The 24,515-nt window shown below is 43.0% G+C and overlaps 12 protein-coding genes across 12 annotated transcripts; 6 read left to right on the top strand and 6 right to left on the bottom strand.

Moving 5' to 3' along the window:
* Positions 1–26: 26 nt before the first annotated feature.
* Positions 27–585, top strand: EAE97_007029 (uncharacterized protein; the record flags this gene model as incomplete). The annotated part of the gene is made up of 2 exons (XM_038877542.1): positions 27–96; positions 233–585. The coding sequence occupies 2 exons, from the start codon at positions 27–29 to the stop codon at positions 583–585; spliced, it is 423 nt and encodes a 140-aa protein (XP_038731732.1).
* Positions 586–1,036: 451 nt separating this feature from the next.
* EAE97_007028 (uncharacterized protein) lies at positions 1,037–2,135 on the bottom strand (the record flags this gene model as incomplete). The annotated part of the gene is made up of 4 exons (XM_038877541.1): positions 1,037–1,312; positions 1,367–1,556; positions 1,605–1,785; positions 1,856–2,135. 4 exons carry the CDS (start codon positions 2,133–2,135, stop codon positions 1,037–1,039), a joined length of 927 nt encoding a protein of 308 aa, XP_038731731.1.
* Positions 2,136–4,992: 2,857 nt separating this feature from the next.
* Positions 4,993–5,250, top strand: EAE97_007027 (uncharacterized protein; the record flags this gene model as incomplete). The annotated part of the gene is made up of 1 exon (XM_038877540.1): positions 4,993–5,250. One exon carries the CDS (start codon positions 4,993–4,995, stop codon positions 5,248–5,250), a length of 258 nt encoding a protein of 85 aa, XP_038731730.1.
* A 2,068-nt stretch (positions 5,251–7,318) lies between these two features.
* Positions 7,319–9,298, bottom strand: EAE97_007026 (uncharacterized protein; the record flags this gene model as incomplete). Its single annotated transcript, XM_038877539.1, has 1 exon — positions 7,319–9,298. The coding sequence occupies one exon, from the start codon at positions 9,296–9,298 to the stop codon at positions 7,319–7,321; it is 1,980 nt and encodes a 659-aa protein (XP_038731729.1).
* A 581-nt stretch (positions 9,299–9,879) lies between these two features.
* Positions 9,880–10,705, top strand: EAE97_007025 (uncharacterized protein; the record flags this gene model as incomplete). The annotated part of the gene is made up of 2 exons (XM_038877538.1): positions 9,880–9,945; positions 9,998–10,705. 2 exons carry the CDS (start codon positions 9,880–9,882, stop codon positions 10,703–10,705), a joined length of 774 nt encoding a protein of 257 aa, XP_038731728.1.
* A 251-nt stretch (positions 10,706–10,956) lies between these two features.
* Positions 10,957–11,728, bottom strand: EAE97_007024 (uncharacterized protein; the record flags this gene model as incomplete). The annotated part of the gene is made up of 2 exons (XM_038877537.1): positions 10,957–11,308; positions 11,358–11,728. 2 exons carry the CDS (start codon positions 11,726–11,728, stop codon positions 10,957–10,959), a joined length of 723 nt encoding a protein of 240 aa, XP_038731727.1.
* A 321-nt stretch (positions 11,729–12,049) lies between these two features.
* On the top strand, positions 12,050–13,846 carry EAE97_007023 (uncharacterized protein; the record flags this gene model as incomplete). The annotated part of the gene is made up of 1 exon (XM_038877536.1): positions 12,050–13,846. The coding sequence occupies one exon, from the start codon at positions 12,050–12,052 to the stop codon at positions 13,844–13,846; it is 1,797 nt and encodes a 598-aa protein (XP_038731726.1).
* A 950-nt stretch (positions 13,847–14,796) lies between these two features.
* On the top strand, positions 14,797–16,086 carry EAE97_007022 (uncharacterized protein; the record flags this gene model as incomplete). The annotated part of the gene is made up of 4 exons (XM_038877535.1): positions 14,797–15,021; positions 15,072–15,266; positions 15,299–15,952; positions 15,991–16,086. The coding sequence occupies 4 exons, from the start codon at positions 14,797–14,799 to the stop codon at positions 16,084–16,086; spliced, it is 1,170 nt and encodes a 389-aa protein (XP_038731725.1).
* A 255-nt stretch (positions 16,087–16,341) lies between these two features.
* Positions 16,342–17,012, bottom strand: EAE97_007021 (uncharacterized protein; the record flags this gene model as incomplete). The annotated part of the gene is made up of 2 exons (XM_038877534.1): positions 16,342–16,916; positions 16,976–17,012. The coding sequence occupies 2 exons, from the start codon at positions 17,010–17,012 to the stop codon at positions 16,342–16,344; spliced, it is 612 nt and encodes a 203-aa protein (XP_038731724.1).
* A 775-nt stretch (positions 17,013–17,787) lies between these two features.
* Positions 17,788–18,513, bottom strand: EAE97_007020 (uncharacterized protein; the record flags this gene model as incomplete). The annotated part of the gene is made up of 2 exons (XM_038877533.1): positions 17,788–17,810; positions 17,856–18,513. The coding sequence occupies 2 exons, from the start codon at positions 18,511–18,513 to the stop codon at positions 17,788–17,790; spliced, it is 681 nt and encodes a 226-aa protein (XP_038731723.1).
* Positions 18,514–20,070: 1,557 nt separating this feature from the next.
* On the top strand, positions 20,071–22,957 carry EAE97_007019 (uncharacterized protein; the record flags this gene model as incomplete). Its single annotated transcript, XM_038877532.1, has 3 exons — positions 20,071–20,893; positions 21,106–22,062; positions 22,116–22,957. The coding sequence occupies 3 exons, from the start codon at positions 20,071–20,073 to the stop codon at positions 22,955–22,957; spliced, it is 2,622 nt and encodes an 873-aa protein (XP_038731722.1).
* A 232-nt stretch (positions 22,958–23,189) lies between these two features.
* EAE97_007018 (uncharacterized protein) lies at positions 23,190–24,218 on the bottom strand (the record flags this gene model as incomplete). Its single annotated transcript, XM_038877531.1, has 2 exons — positions 23,190–23,373; positions 23,431–24,218. 2 exons carry the CDS (start codon positions 24,216–24,218, stop codon positions 23,190–23,192), a joined length of 972 nt encoding a protein of 323 aa, XP_038731721.1.
* Between the last annotated feature and the right edge of the window lie 297 nt (positions 24,219–24,515).

Genomic DNA, 24,515 nt, shown 5'->3' with positions numbered 1-24,515 from the left:
CATATTTACTTTATCAATCGAAGAAGATGTCCGACCAAGACCAGGCAGTTGAAAATGCCAAAAAGACTACAATTTCTTACGCACAAGATTGGGGCCGTGAGTCTCATTCCCCTCAATTGACCCCTCCACAGATTTGAATATGCCCTTTCTCTCACATGAAAGGTTACCATACCTTCAATTCATTTTCTATTCCTTCGAGAATAAAAAAAAACTAACCCATCTCTCACTCTAGGCTCCCCTCTTCCTCCCGTCCTCCTCGCAACCTTCACTACCGCTCTACATGCTCGCCCCCTCCAACCTCTTCCCCTAGCCTTCACCCCCGTCTTCCTCTTCAGTACCTACCTCAATCTCTCCGGGTACGCCATTGATTCCGCCGGCTTGACAGCTGCCTGGTCTGGTCTCTATCTCATCATGGCAAACCGAAGAAAAGCGTCGGGAAAGAACATGTATGCAAGAATTGGGAGTAAATTTGGAGCGAGAGGTATGGTCCGAGGTGCTGCAATGGGTGTTGCAGGTCTGAATTTGGTGGGAGGTGGCATCACATATGCTTTTGGCAAGCGGGAGACTGAGGATAAAACCCTTTGAATGTATGAAAAGCTACGGTTGGGACATTGTATCATATTATGTATATAGGGTAAGGGGGTTAAAAAGGTTATCAAAAGAAAAATCTCGACAGCAGTAGCGAGGATGCCACTCTGCGGTCAATTGTCATCAGCAAAGTCACTGGTTTTGGATTCTGTGATTTCTAATGAGACATCTTGAGAGTTGTTTATGTGAAGAGTATAGTCAGGTGTGAATTAGAAAGTTTATACATATTACAAGGAAGTATATTATAAGAATGCTGCACTCTATCTTGAGTATGTAGTTGAAGCGCGGTGGCCCGTAATCGTAATCCAACACCACCCTTTAAACTCCGAATCGCATCGGCCTTAACGCGCACTGCATAACCGATGTCTTTCTAATACCCTATCCCAAAAGATACCAGTCCCACCCAATATACCCAAACACCATAGAGAATTAGTTGCCATGCATCCAGCTAATGATCCCAAAATCTCATCAAGTTCACGTAGATCCAGATGAGCAAGAACGCAAGAGCGAAAGGACGAGCTTTCTTGAAGGACCAGGGACCAGTTGGTTGAAGTGACTGATTACGATCGAGCCCACTGAGACTTGAGACTTGATACTCAGTGATGTATTTGATATCAACATCACGAGCCTTGGATGAGGCGAAAGTCTTGTATTCTTCAACGATCGACTGAACACTCCAGCCAGAGACGTGACGAATAATCGCAGCAGCACAACCAGTGCGGTGCTATGAGTTTTCATCAGCTTGGATTCAATCAGAACAAGGATCAGAGTTAATTACCTTGCCATGATTGCAATGGATTAACAATGGATGATTTTCCTTGTCAAGAGAGATTCTCATGATTTGGTTCATAATATGCTCGGGAATGTCGACCTTTTTGGTTCCTTGCATTTCGATGACATAATGACGTATGCCATGAGCCTCCATGAATGCGAGAAATTCGGGAGGGAAGTCTTTCTTCACGAGCGTGCTTCAGAACTTAGTACTAGCCATCAAACTCGGTCATGCAATTACTCACACGATAGATTTTAAACCGAGAGTTCCTAGATACTCAAAGTCCTCTTGTTGGGGGAAGCTGCTACGATAAATTGCATTTGGAGCAATGACACCAAAGTTAAGATCATGTTTCTCCTTCTCCTTCTCTTTATCCTTTTGCTTCTCCTTGGCTGAAGCTTTGGTAGTGTCAACTGACTTGGTTACTATTCAATCTTCATATTAGCTAATGATCTGATATACAGGAATGAATATATGTGAGTTTAGTCCAATTACCTTGTGTTGCAATCGTTTCGGTTTTGGCAGGGTACAATATACCAAGATCCTTTCCAACATCGGCACTTTGGAGAGGACTTTGGTGGGATGAGCTTCTAGCCTCTCTGTGCTTCTTGTCCTTTTCCTTGTCTTTCTCGTCTTGACTGCTGCTGTATCTGGCATCATGAGGGGCCATTGCGACACCTGCGACACCTGCGTTTCCTGGCTGCATAATTTCTTGTTCTGTAGCGAAAACTCTTGTTGATCGTCGGGAGATTTTTGCGACTAGTTCATCCGCCATGTTATGAGGGAGTTGTAGGGTTATATGAAGATTGAAGTGATATATGTACGGGTCGTCGTTTGACAATGGTCGTTTTTGAGGGATCTAAGTATATCCTTGAGGTAGGGGGTCTCAGGCGTATGTTGGTGCTTGCAAAAAGGGAATCCTCTTCACAAGTGAAAATTATCCTCTGACGGTTGGCCGCTATTGACCACGGATAAATTTCTTCATTAACATGCTGTAGATGAATCGGTTAAGGTGCTCTTGGGATACTTAGAGAGAGGTAAGTAGATGTTCTGCTGAAAGTCGTGGTGTCGTGTGAGGTGAAGAGGAAAGGATGTATGGAGTATGTGGATTTGTTTTTGTATGTGAGAGGGAGGGAGGAGGTAGGTAGGTAGGTAGGTAGGTTCGTTCGATTTGATAAGAATAGAAGGAAATACCGAATACCTTAAATTCTGGGGAGAATTAAAGTAATGAGCATTGTGCGAGAGCTAGATATGGTAGATTCATAACTAAAATTGTAAAATGGTAACTAAAATTGATCGTACCAGAAAAAATGATGATTTTTGGTGATTTATCTACCTAGTAGTTACTAGTATAGTTACTTCTGTATGTCTAGGTAAGCCAATTCCAAGGAAGTTATTAATGTCCGATGAATCTAACTCAAGTCAGACAAGGTAAGATTTGGCTTAACTAATAAAGGTATTCAAGCTAGTATTCACATATTCACACGTCCACCACATCCTGCTCTGCACATTTTCGCCATTGTCCCGAGGAACCCCAGAGTTTGAGCCATAAAGGTTTTACCTATTATTAACTAAACTCACAATGAAATTGATTCACAAAGCAAATCAGGACCCATCTTTTTTGATATTTTGGATATATATGTGAATAGATATGCAAATAGATATTGAATGTATATATAGATAGATATATATATATATACAAGGTCATAATTATGGTTTGTGTTCATAAAAGGACATACCAGGTAGCTAATTGACGTGGCTGTTAGTGAAGTGTGGATTTTTCTTCCACTGTACAGAGAAATTAAGCGGCAAATGCAAATCAGGAGATAAATTGGAGCTCCCCGTTACATCCGCACCTGCATCTTCATTACTAGGGATGGACACAATGCATTTGAAGGCATGTCTCTACAGGGTTATTGCATTTTATTGGAGACCGCCGATACCCCCTAATAACATTTCACTGTAGAGATCATGCACAAATGATCCTTCTGCTTAAGTCTGTGTTAGATACCGATGTTCTGTTGCGAAAGTGGTGTGCTCGTGTGCCCTCTGGTGTGCCCTGTGGTGTGCCCTGTGGTGTGCCCTCTGGTTTGATAACAGGCGATGATGCTGGGAGACGAGACTTCTTCTTACTGGTAATGGATAAATGGTAATAAACAGTATGTGGGTAACTACCAGAATCGAAATTATTAGTGAGTGAATAGTTGACGAATTTGCTGACTATCTGGGTCCTTGACATTCTCAAATCCTGTAATAGGTCCCTACATGGTCTCGAGGGCCAACATACAGCTAACCAGAAAAACAATTAACCGAGCCATAATAAGTCCAATCCATTATTGTCGATCGATAGATACTCACAGGATGATCACCTCGACACTTAATCCCAAAAGCGTAACGGTGGAAGAGAGACAAGTCCATGGGGTATACAGCCACGACAGCTGGCTTTCGCCAGTCAAAATATGACCATACGGAATATCCCCATTCAACGGCAAACACCCCACACACCTCGAGTCCCGCCACCATGATCTCTGTGGAATCCTACTCTCTGTCAGAAACCCTTTACTCGCATTCAATTCTCGCGATATCGATATGTAGAGTGTCTGCTGTACCAAATCCCGTTTCCTACTCACCAGGAAAAATCATGTCCAAATTTAGTGTAGGTGATAGGTACGCTATTCGGGGACTCCAGAAAATCCCCATAGAGCTTTGACTAAACTCAATTTTCGCCAAGATACCAATCACCATCTGTCCCATCAAGAAAAATTATTCATACCATGAGAACCTTAAATACGTCTTCCAAAGACCAATGTTCAGCTTCTAGATTTATCACAGAATGTTTGGCATTTGCTACATGCGTCAGGTTGATGGGGGGATATGAATTGCATACCTACTTCCAACTCAAGCTTACGTGGAAGACGGCACTCGTAGTTCGGCTGAAGATAAGATTGCGAGTAGAATCATTGTCTTTATAATTTCGAGGTATGGGCGTACATGTCATCGATAACTCACTAGATAGTTAGCTCTATCTGTCCTACTTACCATTGCCGAACAGGCAATTTTCCCCGGCACGTAAAAAGACTGCCAGAATGACAAGGAAACAGCTGAATTGTATTCGACCAAGGCCTCCGCGATTTTTGATACTAGATCGTGAGAATAGCAACCGATAGCCTTGGGTATGACTGCATTCAGGACATGGCAAGCAATCGCTTTTCTTCGATAATACCTACGTTTGCCAAGCATTCAACTAAGTCATTAGTCTGCGATTCCCTGAGAAGTCTGACATAGTTGATACCGTAGTCTCATCGAAACCGAGCCATTAATCTGGGTCAAGTTCCCCTCCATGAAGCCACCAAATTTCTTTCACAATACAAGAAAACAACGGTCTTGCAAATGAAGATCAATATTGACAAGAGCCGCAGATAATGTTCAAATACTGCTGCCAGTTCCTCGAATGCCGAATAATGCCTAAGGCAGCATGTGTATGCGGTTCAAGGGACTGTTCCAATTCCATTTTCCCGAAAACGTCTGTGGAATCTCAAAGTTAAGCCCCTAAAGTTAAACCCCATTGAATGCCCAATCCATCATACTTTTGTTTGACTCTTACCTCGGAAAACCCAGATGACATGTTCGAAATGTTTCACTTGGGAGTTCTCATGTCCGTATTACAATGTGGTCGGTCAAAATGTTGGTTACAAGGTTTTCATATCAAGTACCCGACTTTTCGATACTTACCAGCCTTCGAGCAAACAAGACTTCCGGGCGACCAAAAAGTTGCTGTCAATGATAGCGTCACTGAAGAGAAGGGACCTGTTGGCGATATAATTTTTGCGGATAGCGGAAGAACCTGCCGAAGGAAAAAGTATAATGGCTCTTCTTATCCGCAAAAGTAGATGCGGCTGACCGGAAGTTCAGAGTTCCTTCTCCCAAGTCCCATGTTTCTGCGGACATAGTAACTACCGGAACCTTTTTGCAGCCATTTCCTCAAGCGTGATAAGATGCTATCAAGCTTGCAGTAGGTATCATTCTCAGAAACAACCGTGAAATTCCCCGATCAAGCTTTTTCACTTACCTCCCAGGGTGTACTTGTCTCAGTATGAATATCTCGTGGAGGCTCCACGAGGTTCCAGACATGTGCAATACTGTTATCCGCCTTAACCCTTTCCTTTTTTCATGCTCAAGCGTCCTCTCCCAACCTGTGTAAAGTTTTCTCTTGAGAAGCAAGCTGAGAATTGCTACTGATTTGAAAAGTGGCGGTTGTATTTGATGTTGAGCTGATTCACAATAGCGGAGTGCCTGGTGTCAGTGGGTGCCAGTTAGAATCACGGATGATTTGAGACACATTCTAGGCTCTGTCTCTGTATGAAGCTTATTTCTCTAAGGAAAGAAGAGGTGGGTTGGTGCTAAATACCAAAGCTTATAAATTATTTATGACGAATGGAGATGAGGAGGAATTATTACTTGCATTTAAATTTAGGGTTGCAGAAAGGTGACTCGATTGCCTACTATATTGTCTGTGTTGAAACTTCAGGATCGGCGGTATCGCCGTATCGATGTGGATGGCCTGCAAATTGAAAAGTGTCAAATGAAATCGTCGCTTCCAAAGAAAGCCTGAGGTTTAAGTTAAAAAGCAATTCCGTGCTAAGTGTTCCCAATTCTTTGGTTGGTATCCATCATGTCTTGACCACTCCGTCTAATCATTTTCCCCATACTGTAAGTTCGTGACCTTTCTTTTTTAAGGACCTCACGCCGTTCTCCAAGGAGGAATTTGCTGGTCAGATGTTCCGGGACGCTGTTGATTTCGCGATTTCATTTGATTCTGTGGAGAGAAGTTTGGAAGCAACATTGTTGAAGCTCGAGTTTCTTGAGTAATGAGGTAGTACTGTTGCAATTCATTGACTTTGTATGTCCTTGTTATGAACGATTATTAGTGACTATAAAAGTCGAAAGATTATCATTGAGCTGACGATGACTGTTGTGCCGTACTGATACTTTAATGGTGACTTAAAAGTCTATGGTAGAATGAACTTGCTCTCCTTCATCTGAGTTAAAGACTGCAAACTCATGTACAAGAGACCGAAAACCCACATACCGAATCCGTAATATTTCCAAACTTACCCCAAACAAACAGCGGCCTCACAATGATAGCGATAAAATCGAAGTTAAGAGAAGAAAGCCTCAAGTATCTGTGAGTGGGAGTATCACAGTATACTGGATTTTCCTTTTTCTCTTCTCTGGAGTCGGGAAAAGATTCATGGAAGTTTTCCTAGATGGGGAATATGATGCTCATGGGAAAGTGTCCAATACTCGCCAGATTCGAAGGCATCGAAGAACCCACGAGCAGGATATCATTTTTCGGTACGTGGATGCAGTTACAGATCGATGGCACAGAACTGTCAGTTTTATGTTGATATTGAAGATCTACAACACCTAATGCTGTACGTACTGTAAGCCAGATTTGAATTTTACCAAGAAATGCAGATTCCGGAGCCTCTTAGCAATCTTCACCTTTTCGCTGCATATTTGGCAATCAAACTGTCTACTGGCGTTGGTACCGGAAAGGGCAAAGGTAAGAATGCTGCGAAAGTATCAATAATGTTGCACATTCACTTTCAATATTCAAATACAAAACGCATAGCCATTAATCGATTTATTGTTCTATTTCTAATAAGTTGGTTATCTATACAGGGTATCTTAATCATAATTCATAATCCGTGATGTCTTTCAATACAAGCCATAGAACCGCCATGCCAATGTCCAAGCCAATTCCAAAGCCAAGCCCCAAGTCAATCTATACAATGAAACTCCAATCCAACTCCTTTTATAATCCTGATCCAATCCCGATCCAATCCCGATCCCAATTCCCCACCGCAAGAAAAGATATTCTAAGTCAAGTGAATCAATGACAATCTCAGGGTCCTTACGTGCCCCATGGGAGAACCCATGGAGGAAGTTCCCCACCTACATAGTGGAGGTGTTTTCAATTGACATTGATTCAAGTGACGAGGAAACCTCGTCTTGCGATGAAGAATTGGAGTTATAGTAAGCTCCTGCGCCCACTGCCAATCCACCGAGCAATAAGCTTAACCCTAAAGCCTTCCCAAAGCTCAATTTTCCGAATTCTTGAGTGGGCAAATCCTCATTTTCCTTGAGCGAAAATTTACCAAAAGCCTCCTCAAAACCATCATCCAATTGGTAAGCTTTAGGTTCTGGGACGTGAAGTTTTGGATTTGCAATCTGAATCTCATGGCGATTGTTGTTCGTCTGGCCAAAAGCCTGCTTTTGAGTCATGCTGTTGAAGAAATTCTCCTTTCTCTGGGCAGATGGCGCTTCAAGCCTTGGCCTGTTTGGTGGATTGCGAAGTCGATGAGCCGGACTGATTGGAGCCGCTGGCAGTTTGCCATAAAATGGAGAAGGGCCGTTAAATGGAGCGAGAGATTGCGAAGAGGATGGTGATTGACCGAATTGTTGTAAGGGGGTCTCATAATTGGATTTCGTGTCCAGAGCACGATGACGAATATTCAAGTCATGGTTTACACGAGTAACGGTAGGGTCCCAATCCATCTCCTCGCCTTCTTGCAATTTCCAATCTGGCAACTCACCAGTTGCTAGGTAATGATTGAATTCGACGGGATTCAAGCCAGAGGTGGTAGTCTTCAGAAGAAGATCCGCTTGTCTTGGAATTTCATGGCGTTGATTGTAGTTTCGAGCATAGGTATTTGCGGAAGCCTTTTCGCGAAAACCAGATGTGTGGCTTTGACGATCATGTTGATATGACTGTTCTTGATTGTACTGGCTGCTTTGTTGAGAGTGGTGTGTTGGTGGTGAGGGTGTTTGATGATGGCCTTTTGGTGTTGAGGCCATTATTTCATCAAGAACATCTGACAGTGCATTGCCAGATTTTTCTGAGGTCTGGAATGCCGATGGTGTGTATATTGGGCCTGGGGTTGATTTCCAGAGCGCAATTTTTTTAGGACCAAGATAGAAACGTGATCCGTATGCAATGAGAAAGTTGAAAAAGACGGTGCAAATATTGGCTATCATCGTTGTGTGGGATGAAAGGTGTGCGAAAAGTCCGTTTTCGAACGTGGAGCTTAAAATGACTCGCAAGACCAGTTGCAAGAGGACTTGGTATCCATACCAGTCGAGGAAGCCAACGATACGTTTAGGATTTCCTCTTGGATACCATCGTGAAAAGAATGGGTTCATGCCGCATGACAAAAAGTTGTGAAATATACTCCATCCAAAGCATCTCTTGGATGCCAAAAAAGAGATGATATTCAATATTAGGTTGTCCGGTAAAAAGGGGATCAAGTTCAAGGTCTTGGTCAAAATATCTGTAACATTAAAGAGGCCTAGAACAAGAGCAAGAACCTGTCCGATAACAACGAGGTACCAGATTTTTGAGACAGTTGGGTAAAGGAGGGTTTGATATATGACATTTTGAAAGGTATCCTTCCATGTCTTTTGGCTTCTGATTCGTTCGCTGAGAGCGTTCAACCTTCCAAGCCAGTCAGATTTTGCGAATTTATCTGCTCTATCACGTTGTTCCTGAGCCTTTGGTGCGCAATTTTCGCAAACCATTGGATAACGCTTGTCTAGGTCTTTCTTAATAACACGGATCTTCTCTTCAGAAGCCTGGTAATTTGGATGTTCAGGGTCAAGCTCGACATCGAGCTGCCTCATGACATCGTAGTGGTATTGTTGATTCCGCAAGCATCGTTCGCAGAATATAGATGATTCAGTGGTGTTTGCTTGGGTATCCTGAAAATTCAAGTTTGATCCAGTGACGGCCGATGGTGGATCTGTAATATTGCCATTGCTATCCAAATAATTGGTGGCTTCACAGGTTTCACATTCAAAATATGAGATTTGAGAATTCCATGTAAGATTTGACTTTCGTCCACAGTAAAAACAAACTAAACGTTTGCTGAAAAACATCTTTGATGATGTGAGTTTGATTGGTAGTCTATAAGTTGATGAAAGTGTGAGTTGTCTTGATGATTTGAAAGTTGTGAAATTTGTGAAGCTGTAGTTGCATGGTTGATGAAGATCATGCCGAAGGGGGGGTTTAATATCGCGTCGCGTTGCTCAGTGTGATTTTTTTTTAAAGTTCAAGTCTAGACGATTACTCGAAATTTTAGCTTCGGCCTTTATACACAAAATAGGAATAACCGATTCGGTTCGGTACAGTATTGATCGATGGAAAGGAAAGAGACAACAATAATGCTTACCATATTTGATAATGATGAAGAATGATGACGATGATGATGATGAAGATGATAATGGTAATTCAAAATTAATCTGATCAAGTTCACATCATATCATATACTGTTGTTAATTCATGATATGAGAGCCGTATATCAAATCATCCTAATCATCTACCCAATTCGTACCATACATTCATTTATTTTACACCATACACTCCTATACACATATTCCAAACTACTTCGTGTCCTCTCCCTCCTTGAAGGGTCCAGAAACATCCACTTAGCTCCTTCAGCCTCGCATGGGCTCCAACCATGATTTATATTTCAGCCTTGTCTCTGATCACAGCAGCAGCCTTGGTTATCATCACCACTGCATTTGTAAGATCATATTCAATGTTCTAGAATGATGCACTGATTTGAAACAATGTAGCTTCGACTTCTCTATTTGTTCTCTCCAAATGCTCGGCGACCTCCAGTCAAAAGCAAGGATGAGCCATCTCATATGGTGGTGGTTCTTGGTTCTGGTGGTCATACTGCAGAGATGGTATCTCTTCTTCGCGATACGAATGTAGCCAGATACAAACACCGGACATATATTATATCTGCGGGAGATAACTTTTCTTCTACCAAGGCTCAAGATTGCGAGGAGCGTATACAATCGAAGCTTCGACCTTCTTCGCCATGTACCAAATCTGGCGAGTTTGATGCTACCACGGGGGTCTGGGATCTCATAGTTGTTCCAAGAGCAAGAGAGATACATCAACCACTTTACACTGCGCCCATATCATCCTTCTGGTGTATGCTGGGATGTCTCAGGGCACTACACAAAATTTCGATAACCAGTACAATACACCAGCAATATCCAGATATCATCATTACAAATGGTCCTGCTACTGCTGTTCTTGTGGTCATGGCAAGCTTCCTGTTGAAGTTTCTTGGGGTGGCCCCAATTTGGAAGATGCAAACGATTTACGTGGAAAGCTGGGCAAGGGTAAAGACATTGAGTTTGAGTGGTAAAGTTTTGTTGTGGTTAGGTATTTATGATCGATTCCTCGTTCAATGGGAAGGACTTGCTAGACAGATAAATGGGGAAAATGCTCAGAAAAGGGTGGAATGGAGGGGCTTCTTGGTGCATTAGCAGAACGCCAAAATACCATCAGTAATATGTTCTCCAATTTGAGGAAACACAGTTCTGAACAGTACAGCTGGCCTAGATAATCACCACACAAAAGAATATCAGTGACCTACTAGCCCTACCGCATGTACCACCGACCTTTGATAAATCCTTCAAAACTCTAGTCCAACATCACCTGGTAAATTTCATGCTCATTAACGCCAATTTTGCCCTTATAATGCTGTTATACATGCCTCTGGTAAGATTGAGCATTTTCATGCGGCTGTTGCCGGCTCTTCAACAGCCTCTGCATCATCCAAAAGAGCAGCATCCTCACTTTCGGTGCCAACACCAGTGTATGCTCCTTGTTGTTGCAAGTTCGCGGCCTCGACTTCCTTGGTAGCCCATGCCTTCCAGTCCTCGTAACTCTTATCTTCCAGCTCCATTCCAACCTCCAAAGCACCTTTATGAAAGTATGCTCCAACGTATTCTGCCTCTTCTTTCGCGATCCTTCGTTCGATCTCCTCTTCCTGACGAAGAGCATAGAATTCCTTCCGTGCTATATCATAAGCCTCACTATTAGACATTTGCGTGTTGTGTATCAGCCAAAGCTGCCTCTGTACCACACTGTCGAAATGTTAACCAAACGTCGCAATACCCTGAGAATCAATTTTACCTTTCACCGGTCAAAGGTCTTCCTGGCTGTGCTATTTTACTCCAATCACATCTTTGCCCATCTCGTCCATCGTCCTCCAGCACAACTCTAGGTCTTGCCAACTCCCATGGATGATCACGGAAGAATTCTTGTCTTATTCGATCTTCCTCGTATACAATAGTTTGTGGTTTGAATAGCTTGCTAGCTTTTTTCGTCCTAGGTCTGCCATTGCTTCCTCGGTGTTGAACAGGTTGTGTCCGTGTAAGGATTTCAGAAGGGGGTACTGAGCCGATTGTCTTATACCATGGTGGTGCTTGGGAAATACTTTCAGATGCGAGTAATGCCGAAGCTGTTTGGTAAACGCGCGATGGCTTTAAATTGAGGCCCCTCATACTCGCGGAACTTTCGAAATATTAGAATCTATTTCACTCAGTCAAAATATCGAACTTACAGTCTCAAAATAATCTATGAACAATATTGCGGGGGTGGTGGTGTTCTGGGTCGCAAATATTGATAGGTTTTTGAAGCCTGGCGGCAATCTCCGCCAAAATTTTGGAAATTTTGGCGATAAGTCCTAAAGTTTTCAACATATCAATCCTCAACCCCCCACAAGCTCCCAAGTCAACCACAACGGCAGATAAGGACTGGAGGGCTGGCCTGGCTCCAATGACTTTTCAGAGACGTTGACAAAAACTCAAAATGTCAGCCGGCTCATGTCCTCCTCTTGTATCTCCTCCTCGACGAGCAGCACCCTCATCTCGAAGCTAGCAGCCCCTCGACAAGCTCTTTCCTTTTTATATCCAATTGACATCCAAAAAGCTTCCACGAAGCCTTCCAGACGAAATCATCTCAGGAAACCTATACAAATGATCTCAAGTACAGTCGGACTCGAAGCATGGTTTATTTCCTCACTTGCCAGTGCAGGCCATTGCCACAGACACACCCCGAAGCCTTTACAACCGGTAACTTTTTTCACTTCTCACAGACCTAACACATCTACGAAGGATTTACGGTCGACCAAAGTCAATACACGGGGACGAAATTATACATATAATGCACAATCTACGGTGGACGAAGAGAAGATCACAAATGAGGCAAATCAGACTCGAGAGGAGCTCATGGAGCTTGTGGACCAGTACCATGGGACTTCGTATACACATCAATTACCCGTTATGGAATCTCCAGACCTTCACCAGCCAGGGTACGCTCCCCATCTACAAGTTTCGGATGAAGAGGAAGACGAATGGCCACCTCATCAGGCATGGCCGGCCAATAACGAAACGAAAGAAAAGCTCAAAGAGCTGGAATCCGCACTGAAGAATTTCTACTCCCATGAGGCGGAAGATGTATATCAAATCTATCGTGAATTGCCAGAACCTCGAGTTCCTTATTTAGAAGCCAACCTAAGACACATGTTACTTCGCCACTTGAGTATCGTAGAAAGGAAGGACGAGCACTCGATGCTCAGGTACTTCTCGGTTGTCGACGATATGAAATCAACAGCTATTCCCTTAAGTGTTTCGGAATGGACAAGTGCCATTTCTTTTGCTTCCAAATACGTTGCCAAGGCCACAGATGTAGAGGTCGAAAGTGCTTTGAAACTGTGGAGGGAAATGGAGCACATCGCAGGTGTCAGAGGCAACTATGCGACATTCAATGTTCTTTATGATGTCGCATGCAAAGCCGGCAAATTCACCCTTGGCGAAATGATCTACAAGGAAATGATAGCCAGGGGCCTCGAGTACAACCGATTTCATTATGTCAGCATGATATTTACTTGTGGTCTGAAAAGCGACGGTGATGGAGCGCGAGCAGCGTATGCAGCGTTGGTCAACGCTGGAGAAATTGTCGATACCGTTGTTCTCAACGCAATGATCTCGGCTCTTATCAAGTCATATGAGCCCAGCGCTGCGCTAAATATCTATGAGCGAATGAAAATCATGCATGCGGAACGTTCGGGCACGCAGGAATGGCACAGGCATTTCAAGAATCGCAGAGAAGTCAAGCGCGCATTGTTACGAATGGCGTTGGAATTCAAGCATGATCCAAAAGGCCGAGCGAAAGCTCAACAAAGCTCCATCGTTTGTCCGGATATTCAAACTTATAGGTTGTTGGTCAATCATTTTGCAGTTACAGAAGGCGAGCTAGATAAAGCGGCTAAGTTTCTAGAAGAAATGGGCCTCTTCAACGTTCCCTTACACGGCGCACTTTTCCTCTCTCTTTTCAAGGGATTCTGTATTCATGGTGGTACTAGATACACGAAGTGGACAGGTGCCAGACTGGAAAGTGTGTGGAAAGCATATTTGAAAGCCCTCGACCAAGGTGTAGAAGGTATATACATGTCGACTTGGATCGTAACGAATGTGCTCAAGGCTTTCGCGACATGCTCTGGTCAGGCTAGGGCAACAGAGGTGTGGAGAGATATAAGAGGAAGATGGCAGCCAGATGAGAGGCAGCTAAATGCCATTATGCCGGATTTATATAGGATTGGTATACCTGAAAATGGGTAACAAGATTTTTGATATATATATCAGTGTAAAATATGATGCAAATAAAGACTGCGATGATCCTTCCGTCGTACTCCACTTTTGAAATTAGAACCCTTGCAGAGATGTTGCAGCAATGTTGCAATGTAATCAAATATGAGGGGTGCTGGTGATGTTGGATAGTGTTGGTGCAGTGAATTCAATAATTGGACTCTTCCAAATGAAGCATGTCACCAACGTGTCACAGTACATCCATACTTTCCTACCAATCTTCGTACAGTCCTTTATCAGGAAAAGCACATTGCGCATAGTCAGTAGTTCTGAGTGGTTTGATCCTGAACGACTCATTTAACCAACAGCTGGATCGGTGTTATGATCACTTCAGGACGGCGAGCAGAAAAAGAGACTGAAGGACAAAACTCCACAGGGCCGCTACTATATCTCAGTACATAGAAGCGATCTCACTTCTTACTTCCTACTTCTCACGAATGCTAAAATTTTAAACATCTGGGTTTCCAAGCCCACTGTCCATACTTGGTACTTTTTATTCTGTTTCTGGCCCAATAATCGGACAGCGACCAATGTGCCTCCTTGTCTCGGAGGATTTTACATGAGTCAGTCTTCAATAGATAATATGGAATTCAACCACGGTACTTTTTTATGCATTGTAGTTTCCCAGCATCGTTCTTAATTTCTCCAGAAAGCTGGTCCAGAGCAGACAAGAGGAACGAATTCGACAGAAGCATAACTGTTACAGACCATGTCATTATTCACACAAAGATCCTTTTTGGGGCATCGATTTGTTCGTGGGCATAGCGAAGATTATCTCGAAATAAAACAACTTTGCTTTTTTCCAATCCTTGTTTGATAAGTATGGGAAGACCTTCGAAGCAAACAGCTGGGGCCAGAAGGCCATCTACACAATGGATGCAGATAACATACACACCATCCTCGTTACGTCCCAGAAATAATTTATGGTAGAGCCTTCTAGACTACATGCAACAGAATGCTTCTTAGGACGAGGAATTTTCAACACAGATGGCGTATCATGGAAAAAAGCTCACCTTGCCTCGAAATCGATCTTTGCAAGGGCTCAAATATCGAATTTAGACATCCTAGAAGAGCGTCTGGATGTTTTACTTGCTATGATACCGCATGATGGTACTACTGTAGACTTATTACCTCTGTTAAAACGGCTTGTATGACGCCCCTGGATTAAAAACTCTGTTGATCTAACTGACATACATAGTTTCTTGATACCTCCACGCAATTGATCTTTGGTCATTCGATCAATAATCTGGAGCTAGGGAAAGGTCAATTTGACATCGAGACGTTTCTCGCAGCTTTTGACACAGTCTTGCAAGGCATCGGCTTGCGGGTGGCTTTGGGAAAGTTTGCTTTTCTGCAAAGCTTAGATAGGTCTTGGAAGAAGGCTCGTGACGAGGTTTACACATTCATCGATCAGCAAATCGACAGAGCGATAGAAAGGGCGAAGAACCTTTCAAGTCCTACCAATCCCCAAGCCCGAACAGACGACTTGTTCTCTTAGATGAGCTATTGAAGACGACGCAAGACCGCGTTTCCCTTCCTTCTCAATTACTGAACATTTTCCTTCCTGCTCGAGATCAAACTGCGATCGCTGCTGGAAACATCTTCTTCAACTTGGCAAGACACCCTGAAGTGTGGAACCGACTTCAAAATGAAGTATCGAACTATGATGGACCTCTAACCTACGAGTCATTGAAGCAAATGAAGTATGCAAAGGCCATTGTGAATGAAAGTGAGTTGAATTCTCAGATTATTGCCTCTTTGATGATGGTGCTAACTCAATATGCCAAAGGTCTACGGATACTTGCAACTTCCGGAAGGAGTATAAGATCATGTGGCGAAGATTGCATCTTACCTACTGGAGGAGGATCAGATGGAAAAGATCCAGTTTTAGTTGTTCGTGGAACTGATGTCAATTACATATTTAGGTCTATGCATTTAGATAAGGATGTATGGGGCGCAGATGCTGATGAGCCCAGACCAGAGCGATGGGAGAAGCTCGGGACCGCGCAAACCCGAGCGTATATTCCATTCTCCAAGGAGATCGAGTTTGTCCTGCACAGCAAATGGTGCTCAATGAATGTATTTATATTCTAGTGAGGTTTGTAAAAACTTTCAAGGGTTTAGAGAACCGTGATCCCGAGGAAAGGTTTGTGAAACAGCATAGATTGCAGATGGAGAGTAGGAATGGAGTCAAGGTCTCCTTTAGTTTATGATACTACTTTCGATGGCATTCATTTCGAGCGAAATGCAATGATGGCCGCACTTGAGTTGGGCCAACCGACCAGATCGATCACCTAGACTTTTCAATACGACGAGAAATTTCCACTTCATAACTTTCTGAGAAATTTTTAATAAGTCGATCAATCAGACAATACCTGTGTGGTATTCTTCTAGCCTCTGGCAGACTATCGTGATGTTATTTCGAACCTTATACCGAAATTGACTCCTACTTCATCGCTAGCTATCCACTAAAGTATACTGACATCATCAAAGAACGGGTGCTCTAAGGCCTCTCTCGCACTGAGCCTACTATGAGGATCTAACCTCGCCATATTCACAACCAGATCTCTAAACTCTGCGTCAAGATACGACCCTTTCCGGACAAGTGTCATCGGACCCTCAAAGTCATTGACCATATCGATGACACGATCGAAAAACGGATTATCCTCCCCGATTTGATCTAGAAACGCAAGATAATCATCTTTATCCCAGAAAAACGAGATACGCTTCATTACAATTTGGTTCCATGCCTCGCCATTCACAAAGTCTTCATTTTCCGAACCGTCATAAAATATCATCTGCATATCCATAATATAGATGGCAACTATGACCATAGAAAATATGTCAGAAGAGACGCTTTGCTTTGCTTTACACCAAGATTCGGGACTGCGCCAAAATTGATTGCCAAGTTTACCGCCGATAACTCCTGTTCCAGGGGAGATAACAATAGAATCTTCCAGATCTGAGACGCGGACGCTTTCGATGTGGAGAAGCTTGTCGGCCTTTTCTTCATAGTCAATGAGAATATTGTTTGGTTTGATGTCTGTCAAGTTATGATGTTAATTATTGACCTTTATGATGGCGAGTTTGAAAGAAGAGAACTGTAGCTACGAGGGGTAATGTTCGAAAGGAGAGCCATGAGATTGGATGTTATTCTGATTCTTGGTACCATGATGTTAAGCTCATTATGTTTTCGCAATAGGTAGAGTATTCAGCTTTACGCTTACATCAAACGGATGCGCAGATCGTTGGAACCTACCCCACTCTGTAATCTATCCTAGCCCCTTCGCTAAAGCAGCCTAACGACGTGATGTCTACGAATGTATCGAACTTGGTACATTGCGAATAAATGTCATTTTTTCTAGCAAATTATTTCCTTGAACTTTTGGGTGAATTTTATGGCTCGTTGTACAATCTGAGTCCTGCTTGTTATATATCACGATGTACACCGGACATCCTGGGTTTCGCTGGTTTGTGAAAGAACTACTTCGCTCAAAATGATTTTGTATGCTAGCTACCCAAATCTCGTTTCACTTAATCTTTACCAGATCTACGTAAATGTATCAAGTTTCCATCCTCTAATATATCTAAGCCTCTGATCTATCTACCTCTCAAACAAAATGGAGAAAATCAGTCTTCTTCAAGGTTGAGTGTTATCCGCGAGAGTGTACCAGACAAAGCGAACAATGAAGGTCGGCTGGTGCTATCGTGTTTAATTTTAAAGTAGAATAACTAGAAAAAATCAATGACAATATGAAAATTCGCAATATCGCAATCAGGTCTTGAGGATAGTTTCCATTTAGCTATGGAGTACTATCAAAGTCACGCAAAAGTCGAATCCCAGTCATCCACCATCTAGAAAATATCAACCTCGAGCTCCATTTATCACTCAGAAATCTTCTGAAACCAGAGACTTAATGCCGATGAGCTTTGCGCTCTGTATATGGTTAGCAGTATTCTGTGTCAATTTTATAGGTCGTACCTGATTCCGCCCCTAGTCTCTTCGCATCTTCTCGTTTGTAAGCTTGCAATCGCTTCCGAAGCTCTTCGGCTTCCTTTCTAGTTGTTGCAGAATCTGAGGGCGGTGATTCCTTACCCTGAGAACTTTTCATGTTTCTTTCTGCCCAATCAAGTAGGATTTTCAAGCTGTTTGCGTTGTCGTTTTGGCCACGATCTGGCTGACAGTGCTTTTTCATATCGACGAGAGCATTATATCTAGCCTTATTACGTTCATCCAAAACCTTTCTGTCTAAACCATTGATGCGATCGTTTGCGTCCATTTTATCGCAAATCCTATTGTTGTGGAAACATATGTTGAGATCCGAGCCAGTAATCACCTGGTAGGCAAATTGAAGCAGCCGATAAATGCCTCTTGTCGGCCGAGCATCACGTTGAAGGCGATTTGCCAACTCGACAATATCTGTAGGTAGATATCCATCATTTCCCAACAACCTGATATTCTCGTACATATCATTTTCGATATCTAAGACCTCTACGTCGCCAAACCAATGGTAGCGCCTAAGCTCTAAATTGTAAGATTTGATAATTCCGAGAAGGAATTCCAGTTGAGCTTGTCGACGCCACCCTGGAATTAATACCCTCCCAGGATACTCGGGTCCTCTTGAATCGTAAGATCGCATATGGACTTTGAAATTATGAATGAGAGTATTGTGATTTGAAGTATATTCCATGTCTCTAATGACTACCTGATTAGTCTAATGAACTAGCTATCAAGCAGATGTAGATCCTGCTGAACCGATTTCACGGAATATTGGGACAGACCTTAATCGGCTAATGCCTACTGCAAATTGAAGCGTGATAAATTGAGGTAGATGTTGATCGACGAGAGGAAAAACTAGTTCGACGGAGGAGACAGCGGATACAATAAAATAAGCTTTGATGTTTTGTTTTGTGTTGTGTGGATTTGATGGATTGTGGTATGGTTTTTTACGGGGGAGAGCGGATAAAGTAGACCTGGGTTAGCTTGTATTTATTCAAGCATACTTGAGTGCTTCGAAGAGTCAATGAATGTAGTCGCGAGTCATAAAGTTAATAGAGAGCGAGTCTACACAGTGACTAATGTTGTCATTAAACCATTACTCATTCAATGCGTGTGAATAGAAAGCTGGAATCAGAAAGTTTTCAAGAGTAACAGTATGGGAGTCATTTGAGGGAAGACTCATTGTACTTGAAGAATTTACTGATAAAATGCTCGATGAGACCAGCACAAACCTTAGGAAAGGCCAGATCATTTTATGACAGCCGCAACCAAATTTGCAGAGAATCTTGTGAGAATGCCGCGGAGCCTTGGGACATCTTTCATATTTGAGATCCATTAGTCGACATCTTCGAAGAAGCGCTCTGGAGACTACCAGAACCCGAGTGACATTCAGGATATCCTCGTATTGAATTATCGCGTTGCACTTAGACCACGTAGTCCCACTACATGTACTCAGACTTCCACTGCAATACAAAACTAAGGACAAGTTAATCATCATTCTAGTAGCATACTGAGGACTCTGCACTTGCATCAGATACCATGACTGTGAATATTGCAACAGAATCCGTCCATGTCAAATGCGCACCAGGAAAGTACTTCATTGTTCAAATTCACATGAAAGCGTTGACCTGAGATTTAGAATGTCCTGTAAGTATCATACACTTGCTGATACAATATCTTCTAGATACTTGATTCTAGGCATGGCTCATAAAGACACTGGCCAGAACGCCAGCCCAGTTGTGTTATCTATACGAAGTAGGACGAACGTGTCGTGTTCATGCTTGTTGGTGAAATATAAAGATAGGATGAAGATATGCTGTATCTTGTGTAGTGTCTCCGAGTGTATACATATTTCTGAGACATTGACAAGGTTGTTGGCATCAATTCATAACTTTCACGTACAAAGGCACAATGCATGCATAAATATACCACTGCGTTGGCCCAATCAACTAATATAAGGCGTTCTCGTAAGCTAACGCACGGTGTGGCGGCTGCTTACACTCCCCAGGAACGTATACAAGACTTACGACACCCACTCAGCCTCTCAATATCTAAGACACCTCAAACATTACTTTCATCATCTTCAAGATATCGAACACAATAATATCACTTTGTTGATATCATTAGATCCATCCTCGCGCGGTGCGTCGAGTGATACATACCGGCACCAATTTAATCAACTATCCTTATCTCCATCATGTCGGACAGTGCGGGGTCTCCACTCCTGCTCAGTCCAGAGCAACGACCATCGTCGAAGCATTCTCAATGTTCAGTCAATTCACATAACTCGGACAATTCTGGCGACTCATACGAATCATCACCTTTGTTAGCGCACTCTGATGATACTCCTCGATATGACGGCGAAGAACCCGAAGATGAGGATGGTCGAATCGTATCGCCAGCGGCAGAATCTCTACGTTCTATCCATAATCGAGACTCTGGCAAGTCTGCCAATGAAGGGTTTCGATGGCCAACGATTTTCGCTGTCACCATGTTGTTTCTAGCTGGCATCGTCATTCTGATATGTGCATTTTTCGCGCCTGCAATCGTTGAAGAGTATGCCAAGGAATCTCTTGTTATCGAGCCTACGAACCTATCGATAGACAGCTTCACCGCCAATGGAGTGAAAGCTCGCGTACAAGTAAACTTTAAGATGGATGCTTCAAGGGTGAAGAGCAATGCTGTTAGAAATATTGGGAGATTTGGTACATGGATCGCGAAAGAGGTTGAAAGCCAGGAATCGAACCTCGAGGTCTATCTTCCAGAATACGATAATCTTCTCATCGGAACCGCTGTTGTGCCGAAGGTGGTGGTAAATATTCAAAATGGTGTTGTCACACCAATCGACTTCGTTACCGATCTTAAAGCAGGAAGTGTCGATGGATTAAGACAAGTTGCCAATGACTGGTTAGAGGGTCGTTTGGGACAGTTGCGGGTGTTAGGCAAGGCCGATGTCACATTGAAGTCAGGGTTACTTCCGCTCGGATCTCAGAGTATATCCGAGTCAATGATTTTTGAAGGTCAATCTCTCTATCGTTCTTTTGCGTCATTGTACTTTGGGGAGAAAAGTATCGGTTGAAGGAAGTTTGTGGCTGGATTTCGGGCAATATACACACGATCTATAGTTTATAGGTGTATCCAAAAAATTGTCCGCGAGCGCAGTCACCACTTCCTAGATGTTTCCTCAATGTAAAGCTTGCACTTTGAAATCAAGTTGCTAACTGACCCATAGGCAATGATATTCCAGCCATTCCCAAGTATAACATAACTCGTCTCAACTTCAAGGAGATCCCTCTCTCCAAAGATGGCCATCGTGGAATGGCTGCTGAAGTCTCGCTATCCTTGGTAAATAGCTACCCAATAAGGTTAAGTATTCCTCCGATGCGTTTCGATATACTAGTTTCGAATTGCGCTGCCGACGAACCACATATTCAACTCGCTGATGCCACTACTGATAACATCATGATCGAGCCATATTCAGATGTTACCCTTGACGTCGCAGGGATCGTTCGAGATCTACCTGAAAGTCTTTTGCAAACCTGCCCCAATTCACATTCCTCGCCACTGGATCTGCTTCTCAGTGACTACATTCACGGCAATGATACAACCATCTTTGTTCGAGGTTCAAATACACCATCTCCAGAGACCCCCGATTGGATTACTCAAATTATATCAAGCGTCACTGTACCAGTGCCTTTCCCAGGTCATACATTTGATCAATTGATCAAGAACTTTTCTCTCACAAACACAGATTTCAGCTTACCTGGACCTTTTGCGGAGCCCGGAACACCCGAGTCCAATCCAAGAATTTCTGGGGATATAATGGTATTAGCAGCTTTGCCTAAGGAGATGAATTTTAGCCTTGACGTTTCGAAAGTTCGTGCGAAAGCCGATGTATTTTACAAGGGAGATAAGTTAGGTGTGCTAAACCTACAAAAATGGCAGGAAGCTCGATCGAAACGAGTTAATGGTAAAGGCGATGCTTCTTTGAAGATCGAATCACATATCAAAAATGCGCCTCTAGAAATCACAGATGAGGATGTATTTGGAGATCTTGTGGCTGATTATTATCTGGGTGGCAAGGCTGTTAGTCTTAAGATTGATGCTTTGGTTGAAGTTGAAATATCTACTGTGCTAGGTGATTTCATTATTAAAGATTTACCCGCGGAAGGAATTGTTCCTTTGAAACGTTAGGGACCTATTAATTTCAGCGCAACTGCACTGAAGCTGACGGGATTGCAGCGATCTCCACGGGCGGTGATCTCCACCAACTCAACCTCAAGGTTGGCGACTTGAAGATATTCAACACAGGCCGGACATCAATCAATCTCCAAGCGAAAATTAACTTCACTAATCCAACTGAATACACTGCTCGAATTCCTTACGTGAATATTCATATCTTGAATAACGGCTCAATAATCGGTGATGCCACAGTGCGCAATATCAGCGTCTCGCGAGGGAATAATACGAATGTTCTTGTTGAAGCTACTTGGGATCCTATGACATTCGGTGGTGAAAAGGGGCGCAAAATTGGTCGGGAATTAATTTCGCAATATGTCTCTGGTTTCAATACGACTCTTACTTTCGAAACTCATGAAGGATCTATTCCATATCAACCAAAACTCGGAAAGGCACTTAGCAAGTTTGCAGTCACGATGCCTACACCTCGATTATCAACGCCTGGGACTGGGAACGATAAGGGTCCTGATGATGGGAAACCGCATTTTATTGATGATGCAACTTTCCATCTCTTCTCATCAACAGCACAGTTTACATTACTCTCACCTTTACGATATAGCACAATCTACATTGAATCTATTGATGCTGAAGCATTTTATAACCATACCGAAACAGTTGGCAAGATTGTTTACGACTATCCTTTCGCAGTACCCCCTGGTGCAAGCGAATCGCCTAAATTGCCCGTCGACTGGTCTTTTGATGGGGTAGGATATGACGCAGTAGAGAGAGCATTAGGCGGCACTCTAAAATTAGATGCGAAGGGCACGATTGGTCTTCGGCTTGGTCAATGGACGGAGACCATCTGGTATTTGGGCTCAGGAATCGGTGCTCACGTTAGACTTTGAGGAGCGGAATGCTCAAGATTGTATGAAATATACCATAGATTGGGAGCAGTATTAATAACTGCGGTCATTGGGCGCATTTTGATTTGGCGTTTGGAAACACTGTCCTTTATTTTAATTTTTGTTGATGTATAAATGATACACAGAATTGCATGCAGAAATAAATCTTATCCTCCATTGTTTTAGATAATTTGTGACGCCAACTCCATATCCATTGAACAACATATTATCAAATCTATCCTGGAGGTAAAGTGCTTGCATCAACAATTTCTTCGGCATCCTTCACCAAGTTGTCTTGTTCGTTTGGACCATATAATGGAGATCGAGGAAGAGCCATGAGACCTGTGCGTGCAGACTCGAGAATTCCGAATGGAGCGATCAACTTCATGAATGAATCGATTCTACTTGGTTTGGCGGAGCTAAAAACGTATAATTAGTACATTTACACGTGCAAATCGAGCAGTTTAATAACTTACACCTCGACAATACAGCTGTGTGTGCTGATATCCAAGACCTTGCCTCCAAATTGATGTGTGAAATATGTGATCGACTTCAAATGCTCATGCTTATGTCTCAAAGCTTGACTTTGAGCCAATTTGACGGGGTGGAAATCATCGCTATCCTTCAATTCTGCCAATCGCTTTGTAGCCCAATCATCTTGACCTTGCAAAGCTTCAGGATCACTAGCAGTGATTTCTCTGTGATGCGCCAACAATTCCTCGAAGTATTCTGGACCGAGAAGATTGATCTTCGCAAGAAGTAATTCTCTCTGTACGAGGGGCGAAGTAGTATAATCGAGAACAGCCCAAACTGGGACCAAGTCTTCCAATTGGCGACGAGCTTGCTCAACAACACCGTCTTGACCGGACAAAACAATTGTCATGCGAGACAAGTCTTCGACTTCAGTAGAGCAAACGACCAAGGAGTCAATGTTGAAGCCACGAGCTGCGAGAATACCGGAAACGCGGGAGAGAACACCGGGTTCGTTTTGTACGAGACAGTTAAGGACATGACGTTTTGCTGGAGTGGCAGAGGGGGCGGGGGTTTCGTAGAGAATATTAGAAACAGCTGCTTGTGCTGACCATGCTGGAGGAGCATCGGATGTAGGAAGAGGTGAGATGCGACGGTGAAGCGCCTTATATTCTAGAGCTGAAGTAGAAGAGGATTGGTATCTTTGAATTTGTCGAGGGGTAATAGAAGTGCTGCGTTTAGGGATTGCTGCCCTCACTCCAGAAAGTGATAGAATAGCTTTGCGTGAAGCCATATTGAATAATTGAAATTATCCAACACTTCTTGAGAGGTTATTAATGATTATATTCCTATCTCAAAAAACTGAGAAGGATTAAACAAATTGACTCGGAAGAAGTGACGGTCTAGGTTCAATCAAGCCCCGATACCGCACCAAAAGGTTGAATTTGTTTCTATACGGCATTTGCCGATCATTGATTGTATTGACCCCAGATATTTTAGTGTCTTGGAATATATGTCGGTGCACGAAATCCTTGTCACCAAACAACCAGCACAAAAACTCGAAATAAAGTTCAGCCTCATAAATTCTACT

The sequence above is a fragment of the Botrytis byssoidea genome, assembly GCF_014898295.1.
Source record: "Botrytis byssoidea strain MUCL 94 chromosome Unknown BBYS_013, whole genome shotgun sequence".
In the NCBI taxonomy this organism is placed as follows: Eukaryota; Fungi; Ascomycota; class Leotiomycetes; order Helotiales; family Sclerotiniaceae; genus Botrytis; species Botrytis byssoidea.
This window is presented reverse-complemented; position numbering and strand designations above follow the sequence as displayed.